A 26,858-nucleotide genomic window follows, 5' to 3' on the forward strand; every position below is an offset into this window, starting at 1 on the left:
TTCTTGAAATAAAATTTCTAGGAAAGTATTTACCAAATTACTTGACGGATCTTTTATTTCCTACAGTACACACACACACTAATTGCCATATCTGAAACTTGAAAAATTTGTCAAAGAAGATTGTTCCAATACAACTTACTAAGTTATAAAGGCGATTGGAATACAAAAGTTTGCAAATTTCAATAATTACATATAACGGGTGATCCAAGTAAAAGTACTTTTTCAATATCATGTTTTTCACAGATCCCTAGTGAGTCGTGTCAAGCTGACATGTTATTTTGGTCGGTCGATTGGCCACCAAGATCCGCATCGTTAAACTTTTTCCTGTGGAGATATGTAAAGTCTTAAGTCTATGCCGACAATCCCGCTTCGATTAAGGCCTAGAAGCAAAACATCACGCGTGTCATTCGCCAGTTACCAGTCGAAATACTAGAACGAGTCATCGAAAATTGGGCTCAACGGTTGGACCGTCCGAGACGTAGCCGCGGCCAAGAAAGAGATAATCTTCAAAAAATAAATACCAACAAATGTTCTTTCGAATGATAATAAAAATTCCACATTAAATTTGAAGCTTCTGCGTTATTTTAAGTAGAGAACCTCGAAATGAATCACCCTTTATTTTGAGATATACAACAAATATATGTACATATATTTTAAATTATTTGCACATGTATTTACATACATTTATATGTATGTATTTATTTAGTAGTGCACCTGTATACACTTGCTCTCTTTCATCTGAACGCCTTCCTTATCTGTCTTAACTTCGTTGAAAAAATTATCAAAAATATCAAGCCAACAGGCAAAATCTCTCAGAGTACACTGGTGGCTAAAGAAAGATTACACTGTCGTCACGAGCGATCATAATAAAATTCTTGTATAGGGTACTTTTTTGTTATTTGTGTAGATAACAATCATTTTACTAAGAAAACGCAATTTTTTATTATTTGTCCAAATAGAGTTTTCCCATTCTTTCCATCTGTGCGACACTGTGCTTAACGCTTAATCGAATTTGCTCTATATATAGCTTCCTTTGGCAATGTTGTATTGCAATAATTTAAACAGTTACAGTTGCAAACTCACAGCTGAAGCATCGGTCGAGCGTAACGCTGCGAATATTTGATATTTTTAACAATATAAAAGTAAATTAGAAGAATAGAAATGGGTGAGTAATGAGGACGGAGTGCGAAACAACCGAATGTAAAAGTTTTCTTAACATTTTTCGAGTGATTTTTTATTTTAATAGAGTACTATAAGAGGTGAAACATTCAAATATAATAAATATGTAAATATGTATATACATATTGGGTAGTCGAAAAAGTCTTTTCGTATTTTGTCAATAGATGTTGTTTCAGTCGTATATCTCTAGTTCTACCAATCGCTTTGTATCATACCCTAGAGTGTTGAAAAGGTGAGATTTGAAACTTCATTTGACAAAAAAAAATTAAATTCGGGGAAGTTGAAAAAAAATTACAGCTGTTCCAAAATGAGTGAAAATAATGAAGAAATTCGCTATATTTCGAAATTTTTGTACAAAAAAGGGAAGAATGCCACCAAGCCAGCAATGAAATTTGTGAAGTTTACGGAGACGATGAATTGCTGAAATAAATAATGCCTCTAGCGGAAAAATGGCAAAAAGTGGTCGACCAAAATGCTACATATTTGTTTATTTAGTTATTAGTATCTATAAATATAAAAAATAAGTTGAAGTTTGATTAAAAATATAAAAAGACTATTTCGACTACCCAATATTATGTTTAATGAAAGGAGTGCATTTGTATTATGTATATTATGTAATGGCTCAGCATTGAAAGCTTTATTAAAAAATTTCTAAGAATTCAAATAAAAGGTTTATAATCCGAACGGAATGACTAATATGTTTGCCGATAATTCAATATATGAAATCTTTTTTGTATTTGTTGTTTCAACTTTATTCTGATTTGATAACCGTTTATGACTTTGCATATACCAAATGATAATATGTACACGTACATATGTACTTACATACATACAAAAGCTTTAATTGCTCTTTCCTATGAATGGCCACTTGAAAGTGGCATTTAAACTTTACGTAAAACTAACTGCACAGATAACTAACGGTGTTTATAAATTTATAACAGGAAATTGATTGTAGTATATACCGATAATAACGGATCAAACTTACATATAAACCATATACATACATATATGCATATACATATGTATATAACTTAAACAATTTTTACCGATCTCGTTCACCGCTTTCTTTTCCAACAGGTGAGCATCACTGGTTCTCTACAACAATCACAGCCGACTTACCGCCTTTCGCTGTGCAAGCTGGTCATGATTCGGATGGGGATCCCATCTATGTTGGACGCGCATATCATAATGGCGATATGCTGGTTGCTAAAGTTGTGCCAAACAAAGGTCAAGCGTATGTAGCGTGGGGCGGTGAAGAGGTGAACAAACACGATATTGAAATATTGGCTGGTCACCATTACCATTGGGTGCCCGATGCAAATGGTTCGGTGCCACCTAATGCAATCAGTTGTGGCCAGACTAGTCTCGGTGAGCCGTTGTATGTGGGACGTGGTTATCATGCCAACAGTTTGACACCCGGAAAAATTCATCCATCGCAGGGTTGTTTGTATATAGGTTTCGGTGGCGAGGAGGTCTCTCTTAGCAATTACGAAGTGCTCGTGCGTAATTATTAATTAAACAAAAATGTTTAATTAAACAAAAATAATTAATTAAACTAATTAAAATAAATGTAAGCTCAAAATATGTTATTTTTTTATTAATAAAACTTGAAAGTGGCTTAAAGAGCAGTTATGTCATCTAACTGCATATTATATAATGATGAATTCGTGATTTTCTGATAACTCAGATACATATACATATGTATGTAGACATATATTTTATACCTAGAAATGACAGAAACTCGATGGATGAGAGAATCGGCAACTTAGTCCCTAATTTAGAAAAATCAGAAATTATTTAAAAAAATATATTCTTTAATTATTCTTATTAAAAATTTCCTTATGAAGCAAGAAAGGGTATATTGAGTTAAATCGTTTTCGGGTTGATCCAAAATGGTGAATCATACTTGGACAGAAAATCTCTTTTGAGTTACCCATAAACTCCTAAAAGGCTTGAGCACCAGATTCTCATCGATCGATGAATCGGTTTGTGCTTATCACAAATTTATAAAGGTGGTCAGTATGAATTCCAGGAACTTCGTTAGGTTCGCCGAGATATTTCAATCTCAGTCTGGCAAAAGCTGGAAAAGAGAAAACACATTTGGACAGTGTCTAGTCAGAACAGGTCGCATAAAGTAATGGATAAAGTTCAAGTCCTTATGTGGAAAACTTTCTGATTTGGCAAAAATCTTCAAGAAATTTGGCATAGGTTGTTGCCTAAGGCAAGCCTATAATTTCCAAAAAATTGTCATTTAGGTCGAGATCTTAAATTGAAAGCGTACCAAATACAGCTTGTGCAAGAACTGAAGCCGCTCGACCTTCCCAAGCGAGATCGCTTCGCTCTATGGGCTCTTGAAAAAGTTCCAAGAAGATTCGACGTTTTAAAGCCAAATTTTGTTCAGCGATGAGGCCCATTTCTGGCTCAATGAGTATGTAAGTTAGCAAGCCATACATTTAAAAAGTATCATATGATGCATTAATATCATATGATACAAAGCAATGTAATATGACACTACTATATCGCTGAGAGTGCGACACGTGTAGTGGCAACTCGTGGGAAGCGCAACGTCAGCAAACTCCATACCCGTTGCAGCGGCAAACGTAGGTTTAGAGTTAAGCGTAAATAATTGTAAAATTCAGTTCTTGCACAGCATTCAAAAGGACCATAGCTCCCGAAAAACATTTTTTTATAAAAACTAACTAAACGTTTTTTAACTTGTATAGTATAAGCAAATTTTTCGCATTAGGGACAAAGAGCAATCCGAAGAGATTCAAGAGCTGTCATTTCATCCAGAGAAAACAGCGGTTTGTGTGGTTTGTAGAACGGTGGAATCATCGGTCCATATTTCTTCAAAAATGATGCCGGTGAGAACGTAATCGTAAATGGTGACCGTTATCGCGCCGTGATAACCGGCTATTTGATGCCTGAAATTGAAACTCGTGGTCTCGGCGACATTTGGTTTCAAAAAGACGGCGCCATTTTCCACATATCGCATCAATCAATGGATTTATCAAGAGAAAACTTCGGTGAGCAGATCACGTTTGGACCGGTTGATTGACCACCAAGATCGTGTGATACCACACGTTATCGATCAAAATCAACATAGAGATCTCTATACTCCTTTATGCCCTAAGAAATGTACCTTCGGCTTTGGATTCGTTTTTTCTTGTTACACTTTTCGTTACCAATAGAGGCATCAAGACGTCACGACTAACGAAACTTCAATATATTGAAAGAAATAGCATGGATGACTATCATAAGTACACAAAACATTCGGTTAGTTTTGCCAACTCGGTCTTAAGAAGCTTATGGAAGAAACTTAACAGAGGTGTCTGGTGTAATTAACCGGTGATTTAATCGACTGTGTAGCAATTAAAGCTAAAAGTCACTTTGAGTGGGTTTGGAGCCTAAAACTATGCAACAATTCTACAACTTTCACAAACTTTCCATTAAAGATTTCTTAAGATTGATAAGATTTGATTGAAAGATAAGGGAAAGATTTAAACTTAAGCAAAAAAACACAAAAATTAATTCATGAGATATGTACATACATACATACATACATATGTATGTAGAGGTATAAGCAGGTCTTGTCGAATTTTGTTTTTTGTATAGGCTGGCCTTTTAAGATGTATGTTCATTTTTGTGGAGAATCGTATAGAATTTAAGCATGTTATGCCTGATTTGGAAAATACGAAGAGAAATCCATAAAATAAAACTTTGGTTTTCTAACTCAAATATTTATTTATTAAAAAAGTTACAAAAATTAGAAAACGTAAATTGACGTTTTTTTTATTTATTATATGTGAATGTGTGGCTTTATTCTACATTGCTTATGAGTTTTTGGGTTATGGATGCGTTGTTAACCGCAACATGAGACACTTGCTAGAGGTCAATTTTCTAGGCGCGTACCAATACCTCGTAATTGGTGAGGGTTATCTCCTGACCACCGAAAGGAATATACAAGCAGCCGTGAGATGGATGAATTTTGCCGGGTGTGAAGCTACCGCCATAGTGTCCACGACCAATGTATAAGGGTTCACCGTCACTGGTGCGTCCACAAATAACCGCGCCTGGTGGCACCGAACCATTTGCATCGGGCACCCAACCATAGCCGTAACCGGTTAACAACTCAAAATCATGCTTGACAACTTCGCGACCACCATAGGGCACGTATGCGCAACCCTTTCTGGGTATAACTTTAGCAGGCAACAAATCACCCTCATGATAGGCACGTCCCACAAAGATATCATCACCATCAGCATCATGGCCGGCATGAATGGTGCCCGGTATAATATTGGAACCAGACGAGTTTACCCAAGTCTCCGGTTGTACCAGTACTTCGTAGTTATCGAGGCGATGTTCACGTCCACCAAACGGTATGTAGAGGCAGCCATGTGATGGATGCACTTTGCCAGGTGTCAGACTACCCTCCCAATGGCCACGTCCAATGTATAGCGGTTCACCGTCGTTTGTGCGACCGACGCGGAATGCATGTGGTGGCACACCACCACCGCTGGCAGGTACCCAGTTGTAATGTTGGCCAGTCAACACTTCGATGTCTTGCTTATTGATCTCTTCACCGCCCCACGCCACGTACGCTTGCTGCTTGTTTGGTACGATTTTGGCTGGCAAGACGTCACCGTTGTGGTAAGCGCGTCCAACGTAGATTGGATCGCCATCCGCGTCGTGGCCGGCATGCATGGCAAAGGGTGGCAAGTCGCTGTAGACATTTGTGGAAACCCAAGTGAATTCGCCTGCAAAAACAAGATTTTTTTGTTAATTTTTTAATGAGTGCGCAAAAGTATATGCATATGTATTAGTATATATACATGTGTATGTACATATGTACATATGTATATATGTATGATTGAGTGTTAAAATACTATTTGCACAAATATTAGCGTGAAATACAGCTTGATTAATGCCATGTGCCGGTTAACTCATTCAAGTACAGTTATCTGTATGTAAGTTTACTATCTATTTATCACTTTTAAAACTCTTCTGTACACTAAACTGTTAAACATTCATAGGACATAGTGCAATTACTTATTTTTAGACGGCTTATCAACTTGTTTTTCAATTAAGTAATCATAAAATAGTCAATAAAAAGGAAATAATCAAAACTGCACAAAGATACCGTTTGAAAATGTTAAGCCACCGTAAGAGGACATGTGTTCATATGTATGTATTTATTTACAGTTAAAAGTGTTGTGTATATTTGTTTGCACACGTATCCATTTTGTTTATGACAAGTTAAGGCGTGGCTATAAAACCTTGATACCGTTGTATTTACAGAATTACATGCAATTAGACTGAAACTATGTATGTCAAGTGGTATGTTAGAGCCGAAAAGGAAGCACCCAAAGTTTACATGTCAATTTACTGTACTTGCAGAACATTTATGTATACTAGACATATGTATGTATGTGTGTATTATGTGTCTACCAAAAATACTGGAAAATAGTATGAAAAAATTTTAAAACATTAAGAAACGGTTTCAGCGAAACGATAATATCCTTCTCGAGTAAATAATTTGTATACAAGAACAATACCAAGAATCCGTTCTGACAATATATTCGAAGGAAGAACTCGACCAATACAAAGTTTTTCAAACAAGAACTGGATTATGATCGGTCAGTTTATATGGCAGCTATATACTATAGTGGACCGATCTGCGCAATATATTCGGAGATCGTAGTACCAAGTTTCGTTAAGATATATTGTCAAGGACCTGATTTGATCGGTCAATTTGTATGACAGCTATATACTATATGGGCCGATATCCAAAATTTTTTCGAAATCAGTACCGTTAGTTTGAAAAATAATTTATGCCAAATTTCGTAAAGATTTATCGTCAAATAAAAAAATTGGTCATACAAGAACTTGGCTTTATCGGTCAGTTTGTGTGGCAACTATATTCTATAGCGGTCCGATATCGGTGGTTCCGACTACTTGCAGAGAAAAGGACGTGTACAAAATTGCAAATCAATATCTCAAAAACTGAGGTACTAGTTCGTGTATATACAGAAAAACAGACCGGCAGACGGACATGACTAAATCGACACAGCTCGTCACGCTGAATATTCATTTTATACATTACCACCTTAGCATAATTGAAGCCGGCTAATGTTAGATTGAAGCTCATTTCTTCTTCTCTTTAAACCGTTAAAAAAATTCTAGCAACATACTGTTGGTTTTATATACATATGTATGTATGTATGTATGTACCATCTTTTTTCAACCCCTGAAGGATCCTCAAAACTAATACTATTAACTATTTTTTATCAAAATTAAATATTCTTTTTCAGTTTTTAGCCAAATTTCTGTCATAATTCTGAAAAGAAAATTTTCAGAACATTCTATGATATTTAAGGTTGACACAAATATAACTGAGTGTACTGAAAACATGTCGAAGACCTCTCAAAACGCTCAACTTTATGACAGAGAAACTGCACTTTATCTGATAAAAGCAATTGAAAGTTGAGATAAGATAAAATACAGTTAAAAGCATCATAAATAACAAAACATAGAAAAACATAGAATGACACGTAAGTTAATACGCCAGCTCCTACTAGAAATTAGTGAAACATTTAGAAGAATTGAAGTAAAAATAACAATTTTAATTTGACAAATTGAAATAAAAATAGGAATTTTTGCGTTTTTAGCATATTTGCTTTCACCTTTTTTATATATGTATTAGATATATATATATTATAAACACTGTAATTGTAAAATGACTTTTTTCACTAATATTAGTTTCAAATTGATTTCAGCAGCACTAAAAATAATTTAATTTTTGAAAAATATTTTTTTCATTCGTGGCACTTTCAAGCAGTCTGGTTTACTCATAAAATATTTGCTTATTTTTTGCAAGTATTTTCTTTAATTATTCGAAAGTTATGAAAATTGCCTTATTCACTTTCGCCTACTCACCCATTTTGTCTTTTTTAAATAGTCACTAACTTCTTAATAAATTAATTAAAAAATACTTTTTGTACTTGTTAACGTTAGTACGTCGTTTCGTTTTGAACTCGCAACTGCAAATGCGCGTAAATATATAGTTACCGCCAAAAAATATACAAAAGCCTACACTAGCGGACAAACGAAGAGTTACATGATATATTTCTACAAAAGTAATAATAATCATGTGTTTCAATTTCAACATTTTTATTATATATTTAACTAAAAATTATATTCATATTTTACATATTTTTAAAGATAATGAAAGTATATTAAAAATATATAAGATTCTACATAAAAAAAATTTAGGCACACATATGGAAAATATTGTTTTGAATCCGATTTTTTTAATTCTAATATTTTGTTAAGACTCATTTGGCCTGAACAACTGCTTCCAAACGTCGACACGTGCTTCCAACAGGGTTAGATGTTTGCCTATTCTGTACGTATGGCCTCTTTAAGTCAATCCTTGGATGTTATAAGTGTGAGTCCGTATTTTTTTCTACAGTAGATGCCAAATATGCTCTATAGGGTTAGTGTTGAGTGGGAATTGCGGTGGTGTTTTTAATTGCTTACAAAGGTAGATAAGCCATTCTTGCACAAGATATGACACATGCTTCGGGTCATAGTTCTATTCTCTATAACTAGATTAATTTTAAGCTGAATAGAGAAAAAAATTTCAAAATAAAACGTATATTTCCCAAAAACTTTACTTACTCACAATTTCACAAATCACGGAACATTTTTTTGCTTAGTATGATATACATATGTATATACATGTACATATATACATACGTAAGCTAATAATACGAACTGCGTCGAAAATAGAAAAACTTCAAAATAATTATGGGTAATAAGCCCCAAAACCTTCTTCATGAGATGAGATTATTTCTTTGCTTAGTATGATTTTCTTTCAATTTTGAATACACTTTTCGGCAAAAAGACAATGCCTGTGCCAAAACTTTTTTGATTCACTGTATGTTATGATATATTATGAGTTAAATTTGACACAAAAGTCCAACCAAAACATCCGTGGTCACTATAAATATCAATTCATAGAGCAGGACCGATAATTTTTGTAAGGAAAGAACTCATAGTTTGGTGAAACCCATTAGATAAGGAAATTAATAAAACAAACCTAAAAGGAAAAAAAGGGAAGAGGAAGGGTACCGACTTAAAAAAACAAAAACAAGATATTTTGACGAGAGAATTTTCGATACAAAATTAGGAACCTTTTCCGATATTAAGTCCAATTAAAAAAAAATACAACGTATTTGCCATATAAAACGGTTAGTTTAGCGAAAATTTTGTGAAAGAAACACATTTTTATAAACGAACTAAAAACACCAAAATCTTGATTATTTGAATTTTTCACATAAATTTTGAGGTTATGTGGAAAATGTGTTTGCACGAAAGTTGTATAACTTTTTATTATCTAAAACTTTGTCATTTAACTTTTTTCCATAATATTTGTATAAAAAAATAATAATAAAATGCATTTTTTTTGCATCCAATTTGCCAAGTCAGCAAATTAGTCGTTATGGTGAAGTGACACTATTATCCCGAACTGCAGTGTAGATAACAGTAAGTCCTAGGTGCTTTACCGTTATCTTATCAGTATACTATACGTTTTGATGGATATTTGCCTGTTTCAAGATAAAAGTCAAAAGTGCTTTTGAAATATGATGTTTGTTGCCGATGTGTGTTCTTATATACCTACTTACATATGTACATATAGTATATACTATGTACATATGTATGTAGCTATATGTGACAATTTCTACAGAAACTTATATGAGTGTGTTTTGCAGATATGTAAATAAAATTTATGACATATCGATTATACATATGTATGTATGTACATTAGGGTGATTCAAAAATTTTTTTTTTTTCAATTGGTACTAAAAATAGGTTCAGAACCTCTAAGAAAGCCTTATATGAGTTTTTAATTGTAACGGGAAGGTTGCAGAACGGTTTATTATCAGAAAAAAATTTATATCTCGACAAAAAATATTTTGTTATTATATGAATGCTACTCTTATGATTTTTTCGTAAACAACCGTTTAAAAGATATTAACAGTTATTTTGTTATTTTTGTTGTTTTTATTAATTTTATAACTCAATGAAAAAAAAATTATTATGAATTGATTAGTTTTGTAGGAAATTTACGCAAAAAATGGTCTACTACGATGCGTTTACGAGATATTCAAACATGGTGTAGTCCAAAGGGTTGATAAACTTTGTATAAAAAATCTATTCAAATAATTTTTTTTATTGAGTTTTAAAATTAATAAGAAATAAAACGGTTTTAATCAAAGCAATATCTTTTAAACGGTTGGGAGCTCAGAGACCATTTTTAAGTTTATTTCCTACAAAACCTATATTAACAATAATTTTTCAAGTATAAGCATATAAATTTTTCTACTATAATAAGAAAAAATAGAAAACCGTGATACATTTTACAATTAAAATTTTTTTAAGAGAAAAGACAGAAACTTTTTGCGATTTAATGAGGAAAAAAAAAAATTTTTTTGATATTTTTTGTGCTTTTGTTGTTTTCCACCTGTGCCTGTTATTGTGGCGCAAATTGTGCGAAGCACTGGTGTAGTCCAAAGGGTTGATAAACTTTGTATAAATTGAAGTAAATAATACACTTTGTAGACAATTAAGGAATAAAGACGGTTTTGACAAAGCAATTGTGAGCTCAGATTATTGTTTTTAAGTTTATTTACAGAATTATATATTATGCAATAATGATAAGCATACATACACACATACTAAAGGGTGATCCATTTCGAGGTTCCTTATTTAACGAAAAAACACAGAAACTTCAAATTTAATGAGGAATATTTATTATCATTCGAAAGAACATTCTTTTGCATTTATTTCCTGAAGATTATCTCTTTCAAATGTTGGCCGCGGCTACGTCTCAGATGGTCAGTCCGTTGAGTCCAATTGAGACTCGCATGATGTTTTGCTTGAAGGCTTGAATCGAAGCAGGTTTATCCGCCTAGACTGTAAGCTTTACATATTCCCAAAGGAAAAAGTTTAACGGTGCGATATCACACGATCTTGGTGGCCAATCGACCGGCCCAAAACATGAAATTATCTGCTCACCGAAGTGTTTTCTCAATAAATTCATTGATTAAAGGGATGTGTGGAAATTCGCACCTCATTCGTTTATCCACCAAAACGTGCCAGTGTCCGTATTGGTCCAACCTCACATCTTTCAAAGGAACATACTGAACTGAGCCCTTCTTTCTTTTATTTTGATAAAGAAACATTCAACCCAACTTCTGCGCTTCAAAAGCCTGACTGTCTAATATTTGCACAATGTCCCTTCTACGGTTACTCTGAATTCCACAGAGTATGGAACTTTGAGGATACTATCATTTTCAGCAAATATTCCCCAGTACAAAAACCAAGAGTTACATAGCAACAATCATAAGATGGGAAAAAATCGTATATACATGTGTATTCGAACCAATGCTTACCACATAGCTTAATTTTGTAGTGATCCATAACAGAGTATACCATAGAAGGTCATCATCAACAAGGACGTACAAAAAATACGTGTTTTTTTGCCGAATTAACCCATCTTCCTATACAGATTTGCCAAGAAAAACTAATTATTAATACTAAATAAAAATATATTCACTTAGCTTTTACTCACACAATTTTAAATAGAACAATGCTTCCTTTCAAAACAAGTACTACATATGTATATATAATGTATGTATGTATATTATACATACAAATGCGTCACTTTAAAGCAATTAAAGTAAAAACATAGGCCAACATGTCAGAAAAACTTTCATTTTATCGTTAGAATGCTTTGTTGCTGTTGTCACCGAGCAAATGCGGTCTATCGACAGGTGTTATACCATATTTTAATTTTAACTTCAGTGGTATGTTGGAGATGTGCAACAAGGCATCGTAATCCCTGTTTTGTAAAAAAGCAGAACCAGAATTTCATTTTCGCATTTCCTGAAAAGAGCTCTGTTTCTACAAGTTTTCTATTGTATGATCTATTTACGTTGCGATATGTGCATAACTAAGCCATGATAATTCATTCACTCAATGAGTCACAGCTATAGAAGTCAAGAAAACACCTGACGATAATGATAAGATAATGAAAGAACAAACACTCATTGACAAGCAAAAAAATGTTTTTATTTTTGCTCAATAAAATTGACTCCAGAAGTTTCACAACGACTGAACGAGAATGCCCAAGATATTGCGGCAATTACAAATCGATACCATATCTTGATACCGATGTTTTTCAATGTCTGTGGAGTTGTTTATATTCAATAAGTATGGACTTAGTATTGTTAATTTTTTGTACTTATAAATGTTATTAATAATATTATATTTATATGCCGGGAACTAAAACTTCTACTATTTACATTTGAATATTATTTCTACCTAGTACATAACCGTAAGTACATATTTCAAATTTATTACCATACATAAATATACTTCACGTACATATGTACATATATATGTATCTAGGTTCGTCTCTAACCGAGTAAGCGGTGTCTACGCCAATAAGGAAGAAGATATATGTTTGCTAAGCAAATTTCTTAAAAAGTCAAATAAATAAATAAAATGTCCTTTAGTGAGTGTCCAAACTACCAATAAACATTGATGAACCCTATCTGACTACTTCTCCTTTTGATATCAGGAAATATGTCAAAAACCGGCACAAAGTTATTTTTATTGTAGTGAATCATTGAACCAGACTTCAAGATCTCATATATAGTACTTATATGATTTGATTACGTGTGCTTAGTTAAAAACGGGTATTTACCCTGAAGGTAAGTTGAAGTTACAGCCTTTATCATAAAGTTTACCAAAGTATGAGTGCCTTTATCATATAATCAATTTTCATATAAACTTGACAAGCATTACCCATACATGTATGTACATTAGGGTGCCCATTACTTGGCAAGAAGATTTTTTTATTTCAAACGCACACTGAAGTTTTAGTAAAAACAATGATCTAACAAAATAAACACTTTATTTTCAATTTAAATCGTGTCTAAATCGTATTTATCGTAAAACATGGAATTTTTTGATATTTTGCATGTTGGGGGTCATCCCGTAGGAGGTCCGTTTGTTTAAGTTATTTTTCGAAATTTTTTATTGAGAAATGAAAAACAGACCTTCCAAATTTTTTCTATATATTTATTAAGGGATCGTCTCAGTGTGACCCTCTAAAAAAATATTGATTTTCGCAATTTTTTTTGTTTTTTTCTTGAAATTTGATAAAATGGCGGAGGTTTGAATAAAAAATATAAATTTTTGCACTTTTTTCGAAAGTTTTCATGGAAAAAATAGAAAGATTTCAAATAAAGCTTCCATAAAATGTTCTCTCCAAATTGGAACTAGATATCTTCAAAACTCTTCCTTTGAGAGTGGAAACCGTTTTGAAGAACACCATTCTGAGAAAAACGCGTTTAAAGATTGGAGTCGCTATGTTCCCCACTCTGTTTCCGTTTCTACAAGAAACGCTGTAGCGACCGTAATAATTTGAATTGCGATTTCAAAATTTGAGAGAATGCTTATTACAGTTTATATTATCCGATAATGCAACAAAAAAAAATCGTTTTCACGAAAATTTCACGCTGAGACGATCCATTAAGTCTTTAGCCGTAATTTTGAATTTTTGGAGGAAAATGTTTTGTAAATTGCGAGACTTATAACTCTATTAACAGCGAAGAGAAAAGGTAGACCAAAAGACGGGCTAACCTAAACAATAAATTGCATGTCAATCTGTTTATATGGCTTTTACTGGTACGAACTTTTACAAATCTTGAAAATTAAATTTTTTAATAATCCTAGTTTGGTCGATAGCCACATGTGTGATGAATCTAGCATTCGCACTCTTGTAACTTTCCTACTACATTCAATTTTGGAAACTTACTTCAGCAGGACATTCTATGAATGCTGTAGATTGCATTTATAAAAAAAATTATTTTTGGAAACCGTCACGCAGAATGATCCTCTCAACCAAGTAAACCTTGAAAAAATTGTATTTTAGTAGACATTTTTTTTGCTCTACGAAAAAAATTCAGTAACTGAGCCGTCATGAAGTACCATGTCGTATGAGCAACAAATAATTTATAGTACTCCCAGGAATGCTCTGTACATTTGATTCATGCCTTTAACTGCAACCAACTTTCAAAGTCATGTTTTTATTACAAAAAATCAACTTGGAAAATAACGGACACCCTAATGTACATATGTGTTATATACAGCCAAACATACTATTTTTAGTGAGCTGTGTTTCGAAAAACAATAATGTAATAATACCACAAACGAAAATGAAAAAAACTGAATTTGAACATTTTTATTCAAAATATTTTCGGTCCATTAGCTATATACATACATATGTATATGTATCTCTCATTCAAAAAGTGGTATAGCTGCTTATTTTCTCAAACAAATAAGTTCTAAATATCCACAAGAGTTTCTAAAACTGTTTAGGTGCGAGTTGTGCTTTTGAGAACAAATTAGTACTTTCTTGACCACCCTAATGCGTATTTTACATAAAATGTTACTACTGAAATTAAACGTTATTAACATAAAAACAAAATATTTTGGCCATGAATGTAATGTACAATAAATAGTAAATATTGCATATGGTGTAACGCTTCTGAGCTGGAAATTTTATTGCGGTTTTTCGAAATAGCAATGCTAATTTAAATCTAAAACAAAAACAGTACCGTTCGATAAGATAAAATAGTCGATGACAGGCACATTGATAAAAGGTCGATTTACGTTTATAACCAACTCAGTTGAATTCACGAACGAAAACAGTTACAGATCGACTGTCGAGGCATACGGAGCGTTATATCCGTGGAATAAAATAGAAGAGAAATTTTGATAACGAAGTCATAACGATAAGAAACAATAATAAATTGAAGAAGATTTTTTAATCCGTGCAAACACACAATAAATATGGGTAAGGCAAATTACAAAAAGTGGATAAAGTGCGTTTTTAGATCAGAAAAGAGTTGAATTTTAAATTTATATTTCATTGATAATTATTTTCTATAAATAAAGCATGTGATAAAATTGACTATGAACTTACAATTTGCCTGAATGAAGTCTTATAGTTTTATCGCTGATCAGTGCAGTGATAACACTTTATCTTTATCTATAACTCAGATAATTGTGTGCCAGTGTCAATATAAATTCATAAATATTCACAAGCACATAATAATTTGCGAATTTCGCATTTGAGTAAGCAAAAAGTGTAGTCTAATATTAAAACGTAATTGCATATTTTTAGGCGCTACGATTTCGGTGCAACCCGGTGCTGTTTTTCAACACGGTAAATTGCCTTTATAATTCAAAGTGTAATACTTTGATAATAATTAAATCATACATTATCTAAGCTTTTAAGGCAAATAGTAAATAACTAACGGCAACGATACATAAATACTTTCATTACTTATATGTACTATATGCATACATATGTATGTATGTGTGTGCCAACTTATCGAAATGATTCATACTTCGTGCGAGAGCCCATAAGACCTTCTCATTTTATAATTTTTTTTTTATACGAAAAGACTTTTTCGACTACACAATATTTGCATAATTTTCATACACACTGTGCAATCACTGTTGTCTTTTCTTCAAAAACAAAGAAAATATATTATAATAAATCTACAGTATTGCCAAGCATACATATATCAATGGCTTTAATTTGATGTATTTCTTTTCAGAAACCTGGGTACATTCGTCGCCATATCAGCCGGTGCCACCGGGTGCCGTTGTGGGTGGCCACGACTCTGACGGCACGCCCATCTATGTGGGTCGTTCATTTCACGAGGGCGATAACCTACCGGCCAAAGTGATACCCAGCAAAGGTTGCGCTTATGTCTGCTGGGGCTGTAAGGAAATACAGAAAACACACTATGAGGTGCTAGTGGGTCAAGGCTATGCTTGGGTTCCTTGTTATGGTGGTGCTGTGCCGCCCAATGCTGTGCGCAGCGGTACCACACGCAACGGCGAACCATTGTACATAGGTCGCGGTCATCATGCCAACAGTTTAACTGTTGGTAAGATACATCCATCACATGGCTGTTTGTATATACCGTTTGGTGGGAATGAAGTGCGTCTTGACTCATACGAAGTGCTCATCAGACAGGCTGCAGATCAATGGGTGCCCGCAACACCATACCATGTGCCGCCGAATGCCGTCGTTGGTGGCTACGATTCGGATCGTGCTCCCATTTATGTGGGTCGTGCCATGCATGAAGGTGAGCTGCTGCCTGCTAAGTTTGTTCCCAACAAAGGTAGTGCATACGTCTGTTGTGGCGGTTACGAGATCAATAAGACCTCTTTCGATGTGCTCTGTGGCTACGGTTACAGCTGGGTGCATGTGTATAATCATGTGATCCCACCGAATGCTGTAATAAGCGGCGTCGGACGAGTCGGTAATCGTTTGTATGTCGGTCGCGGCCATTATCAGGGCAGCTTAACTCCCGGTTTAGTTTCACAATTGCAACGCTGCCTCTTCATTCCATATGGTGGTCGCGAAATCCGCGTCGACTCATACGAAGTTCTCTGCCGGGTTTAACCTTGATTATTTTCTATAAAAAAGAACAAATTTGTATGAAAAGAACAGCAAAAATAAAAAGCATATTTGATACGAAATATATACATACATACATACAACTAAGATTTACTTATTGTTATATTCCCCCAACTCGTACATAGCGGACGTATGCACCCTTTTGTTGAATTTGCATAGTTTAGTCGGTTCACACATGGAAAATACATTTAATTTTATCTTTTCATTAAAATTTAGACTACAAATGGGTGCATTCGTCCGCGTACGCCTCCATTCCACCAAATGCCGTAATTGGTGGTAACGACTTTGAGGGCGATACTATCTACGTCGGTCGCACATTCCACAATGGTGACACTTTGGTGGCACAGGTTGTGCCTAAGAAGCAAATTGCATTTGTATCATGGCGTGGAGAAGCCATTCCCAAGGATCATTTTGAGGTACTTTGCGGCACAAACCTTATCTGGCGTCATTGTTATGATCACGTTATACCAGAGAATGCTGTGGTTTGTGGCAAGACAGCGCTGGGTCAACCAGTTTATATTGGGCGTGGACATTACGAAGGCAGTTTGAGTGTTGGAAAGGTTTCATCAGTTCATCGCGCCTTATTCATACCATTCAAAACTGCCGAACGTCGCTTGGAATCTTATGAAATTCTGGTGGAACAAAAACGCCACGAAGGATGGGCAGTAGGTGATACAACGCCACCACCACCACCACCAGCAATAGAGGACATAAAACCACCATATCCCGTACCGCCCATTGTGGACGTAAAACCATACATACCACCACAAGATGTGAAGCCACCATCGGGACCACCAAAGCCTATGCCAATGCCACAACCACTCGCTCCACCAGCAACAACCGATCCCTACAATCCGCATCCAGTTTTCGATCCGCCGCCACCATATCACTCAATCGGTGTTCCAGTTTATCCACCCACCCCGCCAATTCCACCTTATATACCACCCAGCCAGCCAGCTGGGTATGGTCCGCAACAATCTGATACTTGGGTGGTTTCAAGCGCCAATTATACGCCACCAAATGCTGTGTACGCCGGACACGATACTGATATGTCACCAATTGTGGTTTGTCGCTGCTTCCACAATGGCGATTTGCTACCAGGCAAAGCGATACCGAGTCGCGCTTGTGCCTACGTGTCGTACGCGGGTCAGGAGATTCAGAAAGAAAGTTTCGAAATTCTCGTCGGTGAGGGTTACGATTGGATGCCGGCTTCAAATGGTATGATGCCACCAGGTGCTATAGAGGCAGGACGCACTGACAACGGCGAAATATTATATGTGGGTAGGGCCCACTATTGTGGCAGTCTGACACCTGGTAAAATTCAACCATCGCACGGTGCACTCTACATTCCCTTCGGTGGTTGTGAGCGGAGGATTTCTAACTATGAAGTACTTGTACGCCACAACAATTTCTACCGGGATGAAGCGATAAAAATTTGTTATTAAATGGTGAAATAACAGAATAATTTGTCAGTAACATATTTTTCATATATTTAACATATATGTATGTAGATGTACATATTTATTTAATCAATGCAGCATTTTCAAATATATACACACATATTTAAGCAACGAAAGCTTATTTCACTAGATTTCAAAATGTTGCTTTACTTTTTCCTCATAAATTAAATATACAAATAATTGAATAACACTGTGGAACATTTTTGGGATTATTGTCTGGGGGGTGAGAAATTCCAAGTCAGGGTGATGGTACTAGGTCAGTATAGTAAAACCCTCAAAGGGTTTGGCGTTCGTATGTGTCTGTTTTTTTATGACCTTTTAAATTTTTTCCTTATCTTGATGTTTTTTCGCTTAGTTGTAACATTTTGGCAAAAACGTAGTTTAACATAACTCGCGAACCACTATTATCTATTTTTCCAATCCATTTGACGGTTGTAGCAGCTTTTACACACTATATTTGGTACCCAATTTTCGTTCACTATAACATTTAACATTTGAATAAATGTCGATTTAGGTTCATAATTGACTCAGTTGAATCAACGACGAACAGTTACACATCGACCGCCGAGGTGTACGTACCGTTATATCTGTAGAATAAAATTAAAAGCAAAAGGATAAAATAATAAATCAAAGAAAATTTTTGTAATCCGTTGAATGAAGATAATTATGCGTAAGTAAACTTTACTTTAATCAAGGAAGGAAGGACTAAGCTCGGTGTATTCTCTTGATTATTAAATATCAAAGTCAGGACATATTTTCATGTGTTGGCAAAACTTTATACATAACAAAGAAGTTTCTGAGAATTCAACCTTCACCAATCGAAATTCGAAATTGTCTTAATAACTTTAAAAGAAAAGGTCATTCTGGTTTCATTACTAGGTTTTTTTTGGGTCCGGTATATTTAATCAATAATCACTTTGTAGGGTTTGAAATGTAAGTTGGATTGGATGAAGGGAGTTGAAAAATTGCGGTCTACGCCCCTTGTCCAAAGTTTATACCGGTTTCGTTGCAGCTCTTAGATATCAAATCTTTCTTATACATACATGTACTTTATAACTTTTTAAAAAATTTAAACCACAGATGCTTCTCTTTTCATCGATACTCTGTAACGAATAACAGTTTCGTATTATAATTTTGAAATTTTGATAGCTTTGAACTTGTCTTGTCATCCTGATTATTTTAATATACATATGTATATAGTATATCATATTTATGTCGATTAGTTTTAGGTGTTACAATCCCTCATTGTATTCCATCGATACTTAAATACTTTCCTGAACTATATTTGTATGTGGTATATTATCGAACCGATACTTTGTCATGATGCTAATATTAGAAAAGGCCTACGGTTATTTAATTTTATCAAAAACACAACCCTACGAGTGGTACAAAGCCCTCGAAGACGGTGGACATGTCTCGCATCTCTCAAAAGTTCGTTCAAATGATTTTGGTGGATATTTTGGGTAAGAAACACGTTCTTGATCGACTCGTTCCGATAAACGTAATTTTTTTCAAGAGTACCGTAAACAAGTCCTTTTGATATTCCGATCCTTTATATATTCAAAGCATTATAACTGCCGATGAGACATGGGTTTATGAGTTTACCATGCAAGTAAATCAACAATTATCGGAATGGAACCCGTTTTCAGTCGATCGAAGAGATAAAACTAAATTCGTTAAAGGAGGTGAAGGCCAGCCCAAGAAGTGCTTATGAAAAGTGTTCCGAGGACTGGAAAAATCGTTGGTGTAAGTGTATTACATCTGGTGAGGATTACTTTGAACGCGACAAAATAGATATTGATGAATTATTGAATATTTTGCATTTTATTTACAATTGTCTGGTACTTTTTTGTCATAATATACTTCCTTTTAGTAGCTGTCTTCGATTCGCTATTTCTCTGCTCGCTTCTGTTCTTAAATAAATTACGTGTGAAAGCAACAACAAAGTTATCGAGTTGAGTTCGTATAAGAAAGTGTACGAATACCTTATTAAAGTGATATAGCCGCAGAGAACGTATAGAGAGAAGATTCACGGTGCGGAAATTATCAAAACATTTCATTTTACGTTCTCTATTTTAGATCAGTTTTTGTAATGTGAATGGTTCAAATAACAAATAAAATATAAAAATTCCTGTATTTTTAAAATATAAAACTTGAAATCAATTATAGTAGTTTATAGAAAACCAAAATTCGGTCTTTTATTTGTCCTATTTATTTTCAGAATCTTCGAAACCTTCGTCGAATTATCAGCTGGTGCCACGGGAAACCTTTGTTGGCGGACGCAACTGTGGCACTCCCATCCATGCAGACCGTTCATTCCACAGAAACTATAATCTACCGGCCAAAGTGATACCCAGCAAAGGTTATGCTTATGCATACTCTGGTTTTGAGGGAATACAGAAAACACACTATGAGGTGCTAGTGAATCAAAGCTATGCGCGTGTAACTTCCTACGGGGGTTCGGTGACCATCAACGCTGGAGGCGGTGGTACCATATCCAATGGTGAGCCATTATACATACAAGTAGATCGTTGCACTTATGCCAACAGTTTAACCGTTGGTAAAATACATCCATCAAATGGCTGTTTGTATAAACCGGTTGGAGGTAAAGTAGTGCGTTTTCATTGAAGTAAAGTGCAGATCAGAAAGGCCGATACCAATGCATATTAATATGTCTATAAGTGTCGAGTATTAGACATTGTTTTATATCTGGTGGAGTTGAGAGAAACTGCGACAGTGTCAGTGAGCACAAATATAAAGACACCCACTGAGGACTATGGAACCTTACATTTTCACAATATTTTTATTCTATCGTGAAACAAACTATTCTGTGCTATTATATTCATTTTAAATATTTTACGGGTTCAAGAAGTATATTGGATCCAATAGACCTTAACTTTAGTGGACTTAATATAACAAAATAAAAACCTTTATATGCACCCAACATTTTAACTAAACGTTTTAATTAAATTTAATAAAGAAAATATTTTGTTTTTTGATTTCAAAAATATAAAATCGAGAACACTCTTATATTGTTTCCCTTTCGAAAAGGCATTGAAGTAATGAACTCTTGGTAAGAATATTTTTTTTATAATCGGAATCTTATAAATTCTAGTGGAGCAAAATTGCAGTGAAGGATAGGTAGTTGGTGATACAACGCCACCAGCACCACCACCAAGAAGAGAAGACATAAACCCACCATATCCCGTACTCCCATTATGAACGTAAAACCATATATACCACTACAAGATGTGAAGCTCCCATTAGGACTATCAATGCCACAACCACTTGGTCCACCAGCAACAACCGATACCTACAATCCGCCTGCAGTTTTCGATCCAACTTTGAAGTACTTGAAGCGATAAAAATTTGTTATTGAATGGTGAAATCTGAATAATTTCTCAGTAATACATTTCCATGTATTTTACAGTAATATACATATGTACATACTTATTTAATCAATATAATATTTTCATAAATACTATACACAAATATATAGCTGTAAGCCCTGGCAGCTAGTGCTTCTTACTCTATAAGATAATAATTGTATTATTATTTTTCATTTAGTAAATAAATAAAAATACACAAATATTTAAGCAACGAAAGCTTAGTTCAGCTTATGACTAATGCATTTCGAAGTCGTAGAAACGTTTCTATCAAATGAACCATTCGAATCGGGGAGACTTTATCAAGTACATTGAGCCCTGTTGCGTTAACGCTTCATATGTATGGCATAATACAGTTCGCTATAGATATGATTTTCCAAATCAAAATCGCGCTCATAATTAATTTAAAGCAATCATCTTCCTCCAGCATCATACTCTCGCAATTACTCACTTCTCCATCATTAAGACGTAGTTATAATAATGAAATATTTTATATCTTCTGGCTTCGATGACATTTAATATTCTTCTTCTTTATTGGCGTAGATGCCAGGTTCTTCTCCACTTGGTCTTTCCAACGGAGTGGAGTTCTTCCTCTTCCTCTGCTTCCCCCAGCGGGTACTGCGTCGAATATTTTTAGAGCTGGAGTGTTTTCGTCCATTCGGACGACATGACCTAGCCTATTAATGTCATTAATTTGAGACTTAGTCATAGTACTTTTGACTAAACCAACCTCTGCTAAGTCACATGTGTACTAAGTTTCATTAATATAATATATTTAAATCTCGTTTGCGCGGACAAATGGATGGACGGAAAGACATCTAATGCTTACGAGGTTCAAAGCGTCTCGACTTCTTGATCATTGTGATAAATGTGGAATTGTAAAGTTATTGCTGATCGATTAAGGGGGTTTTACTGTAACAATGTGCCTTTTGCCTTCAATGTGTTCTATATAGGCTAACTTGCACGTATTTATAAACTTTTATCTCCCGAAATATAGCATTTTTTATTACATATTATTGAATAAATGTCGGTTTAGGTTTATAATTGACTCCGTTGATTTCAACGACGAAAACAGTTATACATCGACTGCCGAAGTATACGTACCGTTATGTCTGTATAATAAATTAAAAGGAAAAGTATAACAAAGTCATAACGACAAGAAAAAATTATAAATCAAAGGAGATTTTTGTAATCTGTGCAACAAACATCACTCGATTACTATGCGTAAGTAAAATTTACTTAAAACAGGGGAGGAATGGCTAAGCTCGGTATAACCCTGCAAAGTCAGAACATAATTTCAAGTGTTGGCAAAGTTTTATACTAAATAAAGAAGTTGCTAATAACTCAATGTTCATCAATCTTAATTCGAATTTAGGGTTATATACATATTTGATAACTTATTACTTAGCTATCTTATTAACTTTAAAATACTTTTAGATCACTTCTAGTTTCATTAGAGGAAGTTCTGGACTGATTATGCTCGACATTTTTATAGACTTGCAACCAGTTGCAACAGAGTATTATAGTTTTGCTCACCTAACGGTTGCACGTATCGCCTAAAACTAATCGAGTTAGATATGGAGCTAAATACATATGTAAATGTATATGTAAAAGTACAGGTGGATGAAGGGAGTAAAAATTGCGGTCTACGCCCCTGGTCCAAAGTTTATACCGATTTCGTTGCAGCTCTTAGATATCAAATCTTTGGTAGTTTAATCTTTGTGATTTTGTAAGATATACATACATGTACCTTATAACTTTTTAAAAAAGTTAAACTACATATGCTTCTTTTTTCTTCGATACTCTGTACCGAGTAACAGTTTCGTATTATAATTTTGATAGCTTTGAACTTATCTCGTCATCGTGATTATTTTAATACACATACTTATTTAAATCGATTGGTCATAGAGACTATGTTCCATCAGTTTACCATATAAGTTTTTAAGGCAAAAAGAGAATAACTAGCGATTTCGATACTTAAATACTTTCTTGAATTTCACCTGTATGTGTACGAATGCTTTTAACACCAATAACACTTCACTTATAGAAACTGTCTTCGATCCGCCGTTTCTCTTCTCGCTTATACTTGCTTGTCAAAAAAATTACATGTGAAAGTGATCACAAAGTTATCGAGTTGAATTCGTACAAGAATTCGGATATCACATTAAAGTGGTAAAGCCATTATCTTCAGTGTTACCAAGTTTTGTTTTGTATATTTTAGACAGCTTTGACTATTGTGAATGGTTGAAATGACAAATAAAATACAAAAATTCTTGTATTTATAAAACATAAGATTTAAAATCAATTATACTATACTATACTAGTTTATAAAAAATCAAAATAAAGATTATAGCAGTACATTTGGTTGTTATATGAAGTTTCCAAAAAATATATCAATTCAGGGGCTTTATTTGTACTACTTTCTTTCAGAATCTTCGACACCTTCGTCGAATTGTGAGCTGGTGCCACCAGGAGCTTTTGTTGGCGGACGCGACTGTGATGGCTCTCCCATTTATGTGGGTCGTTCATTTCACAGAAAAGATAATCTACCGGCCAAAGTGATACCCAGCAAAGGTTGCGCTTATGTCTGCTGGCGCGGTGAGGAAATCAAAAAAAGACAATATGAGGTGCTGGTTGGTGATGGCTATGAATGGGTAACTTCCCGCGGTGGTTCGGTGCCACGCAACGCTGTACCCGGTGGTACCACACGCCATGGTGAGCCATTATACATAGGTCGTTGCTCTTACCACAACAGTTTAACCGTTGGTAAAATACATCCATCACATGGCTGTTTGTATATACCGTTTGATGGTAAAGAATTGCGTTTTCATTCATATGAAGTCCTGATCATGAAGGCCGATCGTCGAGTGGGTCTAGCCTCTTTTCAGAAGTCATCTGCATCTTCCTTTGAGAAGATCGATCTTAATATCTCTCTAAGTGTCGGGTTTTAGACAGTAGTTTATATCAGTGGTCGGCTTGAGAGAAACTGCGACAGTGTGAGTGAGCACAAATCTAAAGACACCCACTGAGGGCTATGTATCCTTACATTTGGACAATATTTTTATTCTTTCGTGACACAAGCAATTCTGTGCTATTTTATTCATCTTAATATATTACGATTACAAAAATTATTTTGGATCCAATAGACCTTAACTGTATTGGACTTAAATAACCTATAACAAAATAATAATCTTTATTTGCATTCATCATTTTTACTAAATTTAATAAATGAAACAAATTTTTTTATTTCAAAAATATAATATCGAGAATACTGTTATATTGTTTTCCTTTCGGAAGGCATTGCATCCTTTCTGAGGATATTTTTCATAATAAGTAAAATTCTAGTGGAGCTAAAATGTAGCGAAGATAGGTGCCCCCTACATTTACAAATTACATACATAAGTATACAAATTTTTCGTGAATATAAAAATCTATGCCAAATGTTGCATTAATGGTTTCAAGGAATGAAACGTGCCGAAATAATATCAATGGCGTATATTACCAATGCATTTCGAAGTCTTAGAAACGTTTCTATCAAATGCAACATTCGAAAACGTGCAAAAATACGAAGAAAGGGTGAGCTCTTACTGTGAAATAGGGAGACATGATGAAGTACACTGAAAATACTTGTGTTAACTTTTCATATGTACATACATATATGGCATTTAATCATCATTCTATTAAAATAAATATGTATATAATAAAGTTCGCTTAGATATGACTTCCCAAAACAAAATCACTCTCATAATTAATTTAAAGAAAATATCTTCCCCCGAACAGTGTCATACTTTCTCAATAACTCGCTTCTAACCTCTTCATCATTATGACATATGTAGATATTATACTTACACAGGGGCGGATCCACAGGGGGGGAATTCTCTCGCAGTTAAAAGTTATACATTATTTCTATTGAGTCACAAAAATAATAATCAAATCCAAAATTAAACATTCTATAATAATATTAGCGAAAAAAGTATATTATATAAGTTAGGTTATAATTAGGTTTATAATTGGCTCAGTTGAATTCTACGACGAGAACAGTTAAATATCGACCGCCGAAGTGTACGTACCGTTATATCTATAGAAAAAAATAAAAGGAGAAGGATAACGAAGTCATAACGACAAGAAAAAATAGTAAATCAAAGAAGATTCTTGCAATCCGTGTAACAAATAACACTCAATAACTTTGAGGAAGTAAAATATACAAGGGAGGAAGGGCTAAGCTCGGTACAAGCCTGCACTTTCTCTTGATTCTTAAATATGAAAGGCTTTATACTATCGAGTTGAATTCGTACAAGAGAATACGCGGATACCTCATTAAAGTGGTAAGGCCGTTATCTTCAGTGTTACCAAGTTTTGTTTTGTACGTGTATTTTAGACAGCGTTGACTATTGTGAATGGTTGAATTGGCAAATAAAATACAAAAATTCTTGTATTTATAAAATATAAAACATAAGATTTAACTATACTAGTTTATAAAAAATCAAAATAAAGATTACAGCAATCATTTGGTTGTTATATGAAGTTTCCAAAAATATATCAATTCAGGGGTTTTATTTGTACTACTTCTTTTCAGAATCGTCGACACCTTCGTGGAATTGTGAGCTATGTGGGCCGTTCATTCCACAGAGACGATAATCTAACGGCCAAAGTGATACATCACATGGCTGTTTGTATATACCGTTTGGAGATAAGGAAAACGTCTTACTAAGTGCTCTTCAGAAAGGCCGACGTTCGTGACGACAATTCTGATAATTCTAGTCGCGTGGGTCAGGCCCCTCTTAAGAATTTATCTGCATCTCCCTCTGAGGTCATAGATCACGAAGCGCGCCGAATTTGATCGATATTAATATCTCTCTAAATGTCTTGTTTTAGACATTGGTTTATATCAGCGATTAATTAGAGAGAAGCTGCGACAGTGTGAGTAAGCACAAATAAAATTCGTTATTAATTTTAAATAAATAACGATTACAAGAAGTATATTGAATCCAATAGATCTTAACTTTATTGGACTTAAATGTCCTATAGCAAAATAATAATCTTTATATGCAATTTAGTAAAAAAAAAATATTTTGTTTTTTGAATTGATTAAAAATATCTCCCATGGTGGACGTAAAAGCATACATACATATGTATGTATATACTACCACAAGATGTGAAACCTGCTTTGGGACCACCAATGACTATGCAAATGCCACAACCACTCGGTCCTCCACTAACAATCTATCCTTACAATTTGCATGAAGTTTTCGATTCGCCGCC

At 34.4% G+C, this 26,858-nt stretch overlaps 4 protein-coding genes across 7 annotated transcripts; 3 read left to right on the plus strand and 1 right to left on the minus strand.

Moving 5' to 3' along the window:
- The first annotated feature begins 1,042 nt into the window (after positions 1–1,042).
- On the plus strand, positions 1,043–18,341 carry LOC126755281 (uncharacterized). Of its 4 annotated transcripts, none has more exons than XM_050467734.1 (4): positions 1,043–1,165; positions 2,257–2,682; positions 15,879–16,415; positions 16,967–18,341. In XM_050467734.1, exons 1-4 carry the CDS (start codon positions 1,162–1,164, stop codon positions 18,193–18,195), a joined length of 2,196 nt encoding a protein of 731 aa, XP_050323691.1. In that variant the 5' UTR covers positions 1,043–1,161; the 3' UTR covers positions 18,196–18,341. The 4 variants fall into 4 exon arrangements, with proteins under 4 accessions (XP_050323691.1, XP_050323688.1, XP_050323689.1 ...); XM_050467731.1 differs by lacking the exons at positions 1,043–1,165; positions 2,257–2,682 and adding exons at positions 14,929–15,109; positions 15,440–15,481; XM_050467732.1 differs by lacking the exons at positions 1,043–1,165; positions 2,257–2,682 and adding an exon at positions 14,930–15,109.
- Positions 4,899–8,214, minus strand: LOC126755282 (uncharacterized). Its single transcript, XM_050467735.1, has 2 exons — positions 8,116–8,214; positions 4,899–5,936 (listed from the first exon to the last, which is right to left on the minus strand). The coding sequence occupies exons 1-2, from the start codon at positions 8,117–8,119 to the stop codon at positions 5,080–5,082; spliced, it is 861 nt and encodes a 286-aa protein (XP_050323692.1). The 5' UTR covers positions 8,120–8,214; the 3' UTR covers positions 4,899–5,079.
- Positions 18,342–18,780: 439 nt separating the features above from the next.
- Positions 18,781–21,158, plus strand: LOC126755284 (uncharacterized). The gene is made up of 2 exons (XM_050467737.1): positions 18,781–18,880; positions 20,432–21,158. The coding sequence occupies exons 1-2, from the start codon at positions 18,865–18,867 to the stop codon at positions 20,836–20,838; spliced, it is 423 nt and encodes a 140-aa protein (XP_050323694.1). The 5' UTR covers positions 18,781–18,864; the 3' UTR covers positions 20,839–21,158.
- A 1,504-nt stretch (positions 21,159–22,662) lies between these two features.
- Positions 22,663–24,856, plus strand: LOC126755283 (natterin-4-like). Its single transcript, XM_050467736.1, has 2 exons — positions 22,663–22,820; positions 24,027–24,856. Exons 1-2 carry the CDS (start codon positions 22,817–22,819, stop codon positions 24,545–24,547), a joined length of 525 nt encoding a protein of 174 aa, XP_050323693.1. The 5' UTR covers positions 22,663–22,816; the 3' UTR covers positions 24,548–24,856.
- The last annotated feature ends 2,002 nt before the right edge of the window (positions 24,857–26,858 follow it).

The sequence above is a fragment of the Bactrocera neohumeralis genome, chromosome 4, assembly GCF_024586455.1.
Source record: "Bactrocera neohumeralis isolate Rockhampton chromosome 4, APGP_CSIRO_Bneo_wtdbg2-racon-allhic-juicebox.fasta_v2, whole genome shotgun sequence".
NCBI classification, from domain to species: Eukaryota; Metazoa; Arthropoda; class Insecta; order Diptera; family Tephritidae; genus Bactrocera; species Bactrocera neohumeralis.

Excerpts from the sequence above, each read along its gene's own strand:
- LOC126755281 (XM_050467734.1), top strand. Across the intron at positions 2,683-15,878 it reads CAATTACGAAGTGCTCGTGC|AAACCTGGGTACATTCGTCG; the intron begins GTAATTATTAAT and ends ATTTCTTTTCAG. Across the intron at positions 16,416-16,966 it reads GGGTCGTGCCATGCATGAAG|ACTACAAATGGGTGCATTCG; the intron begins GTGAGCTGCTGC and ends ATTAAAATTTAG.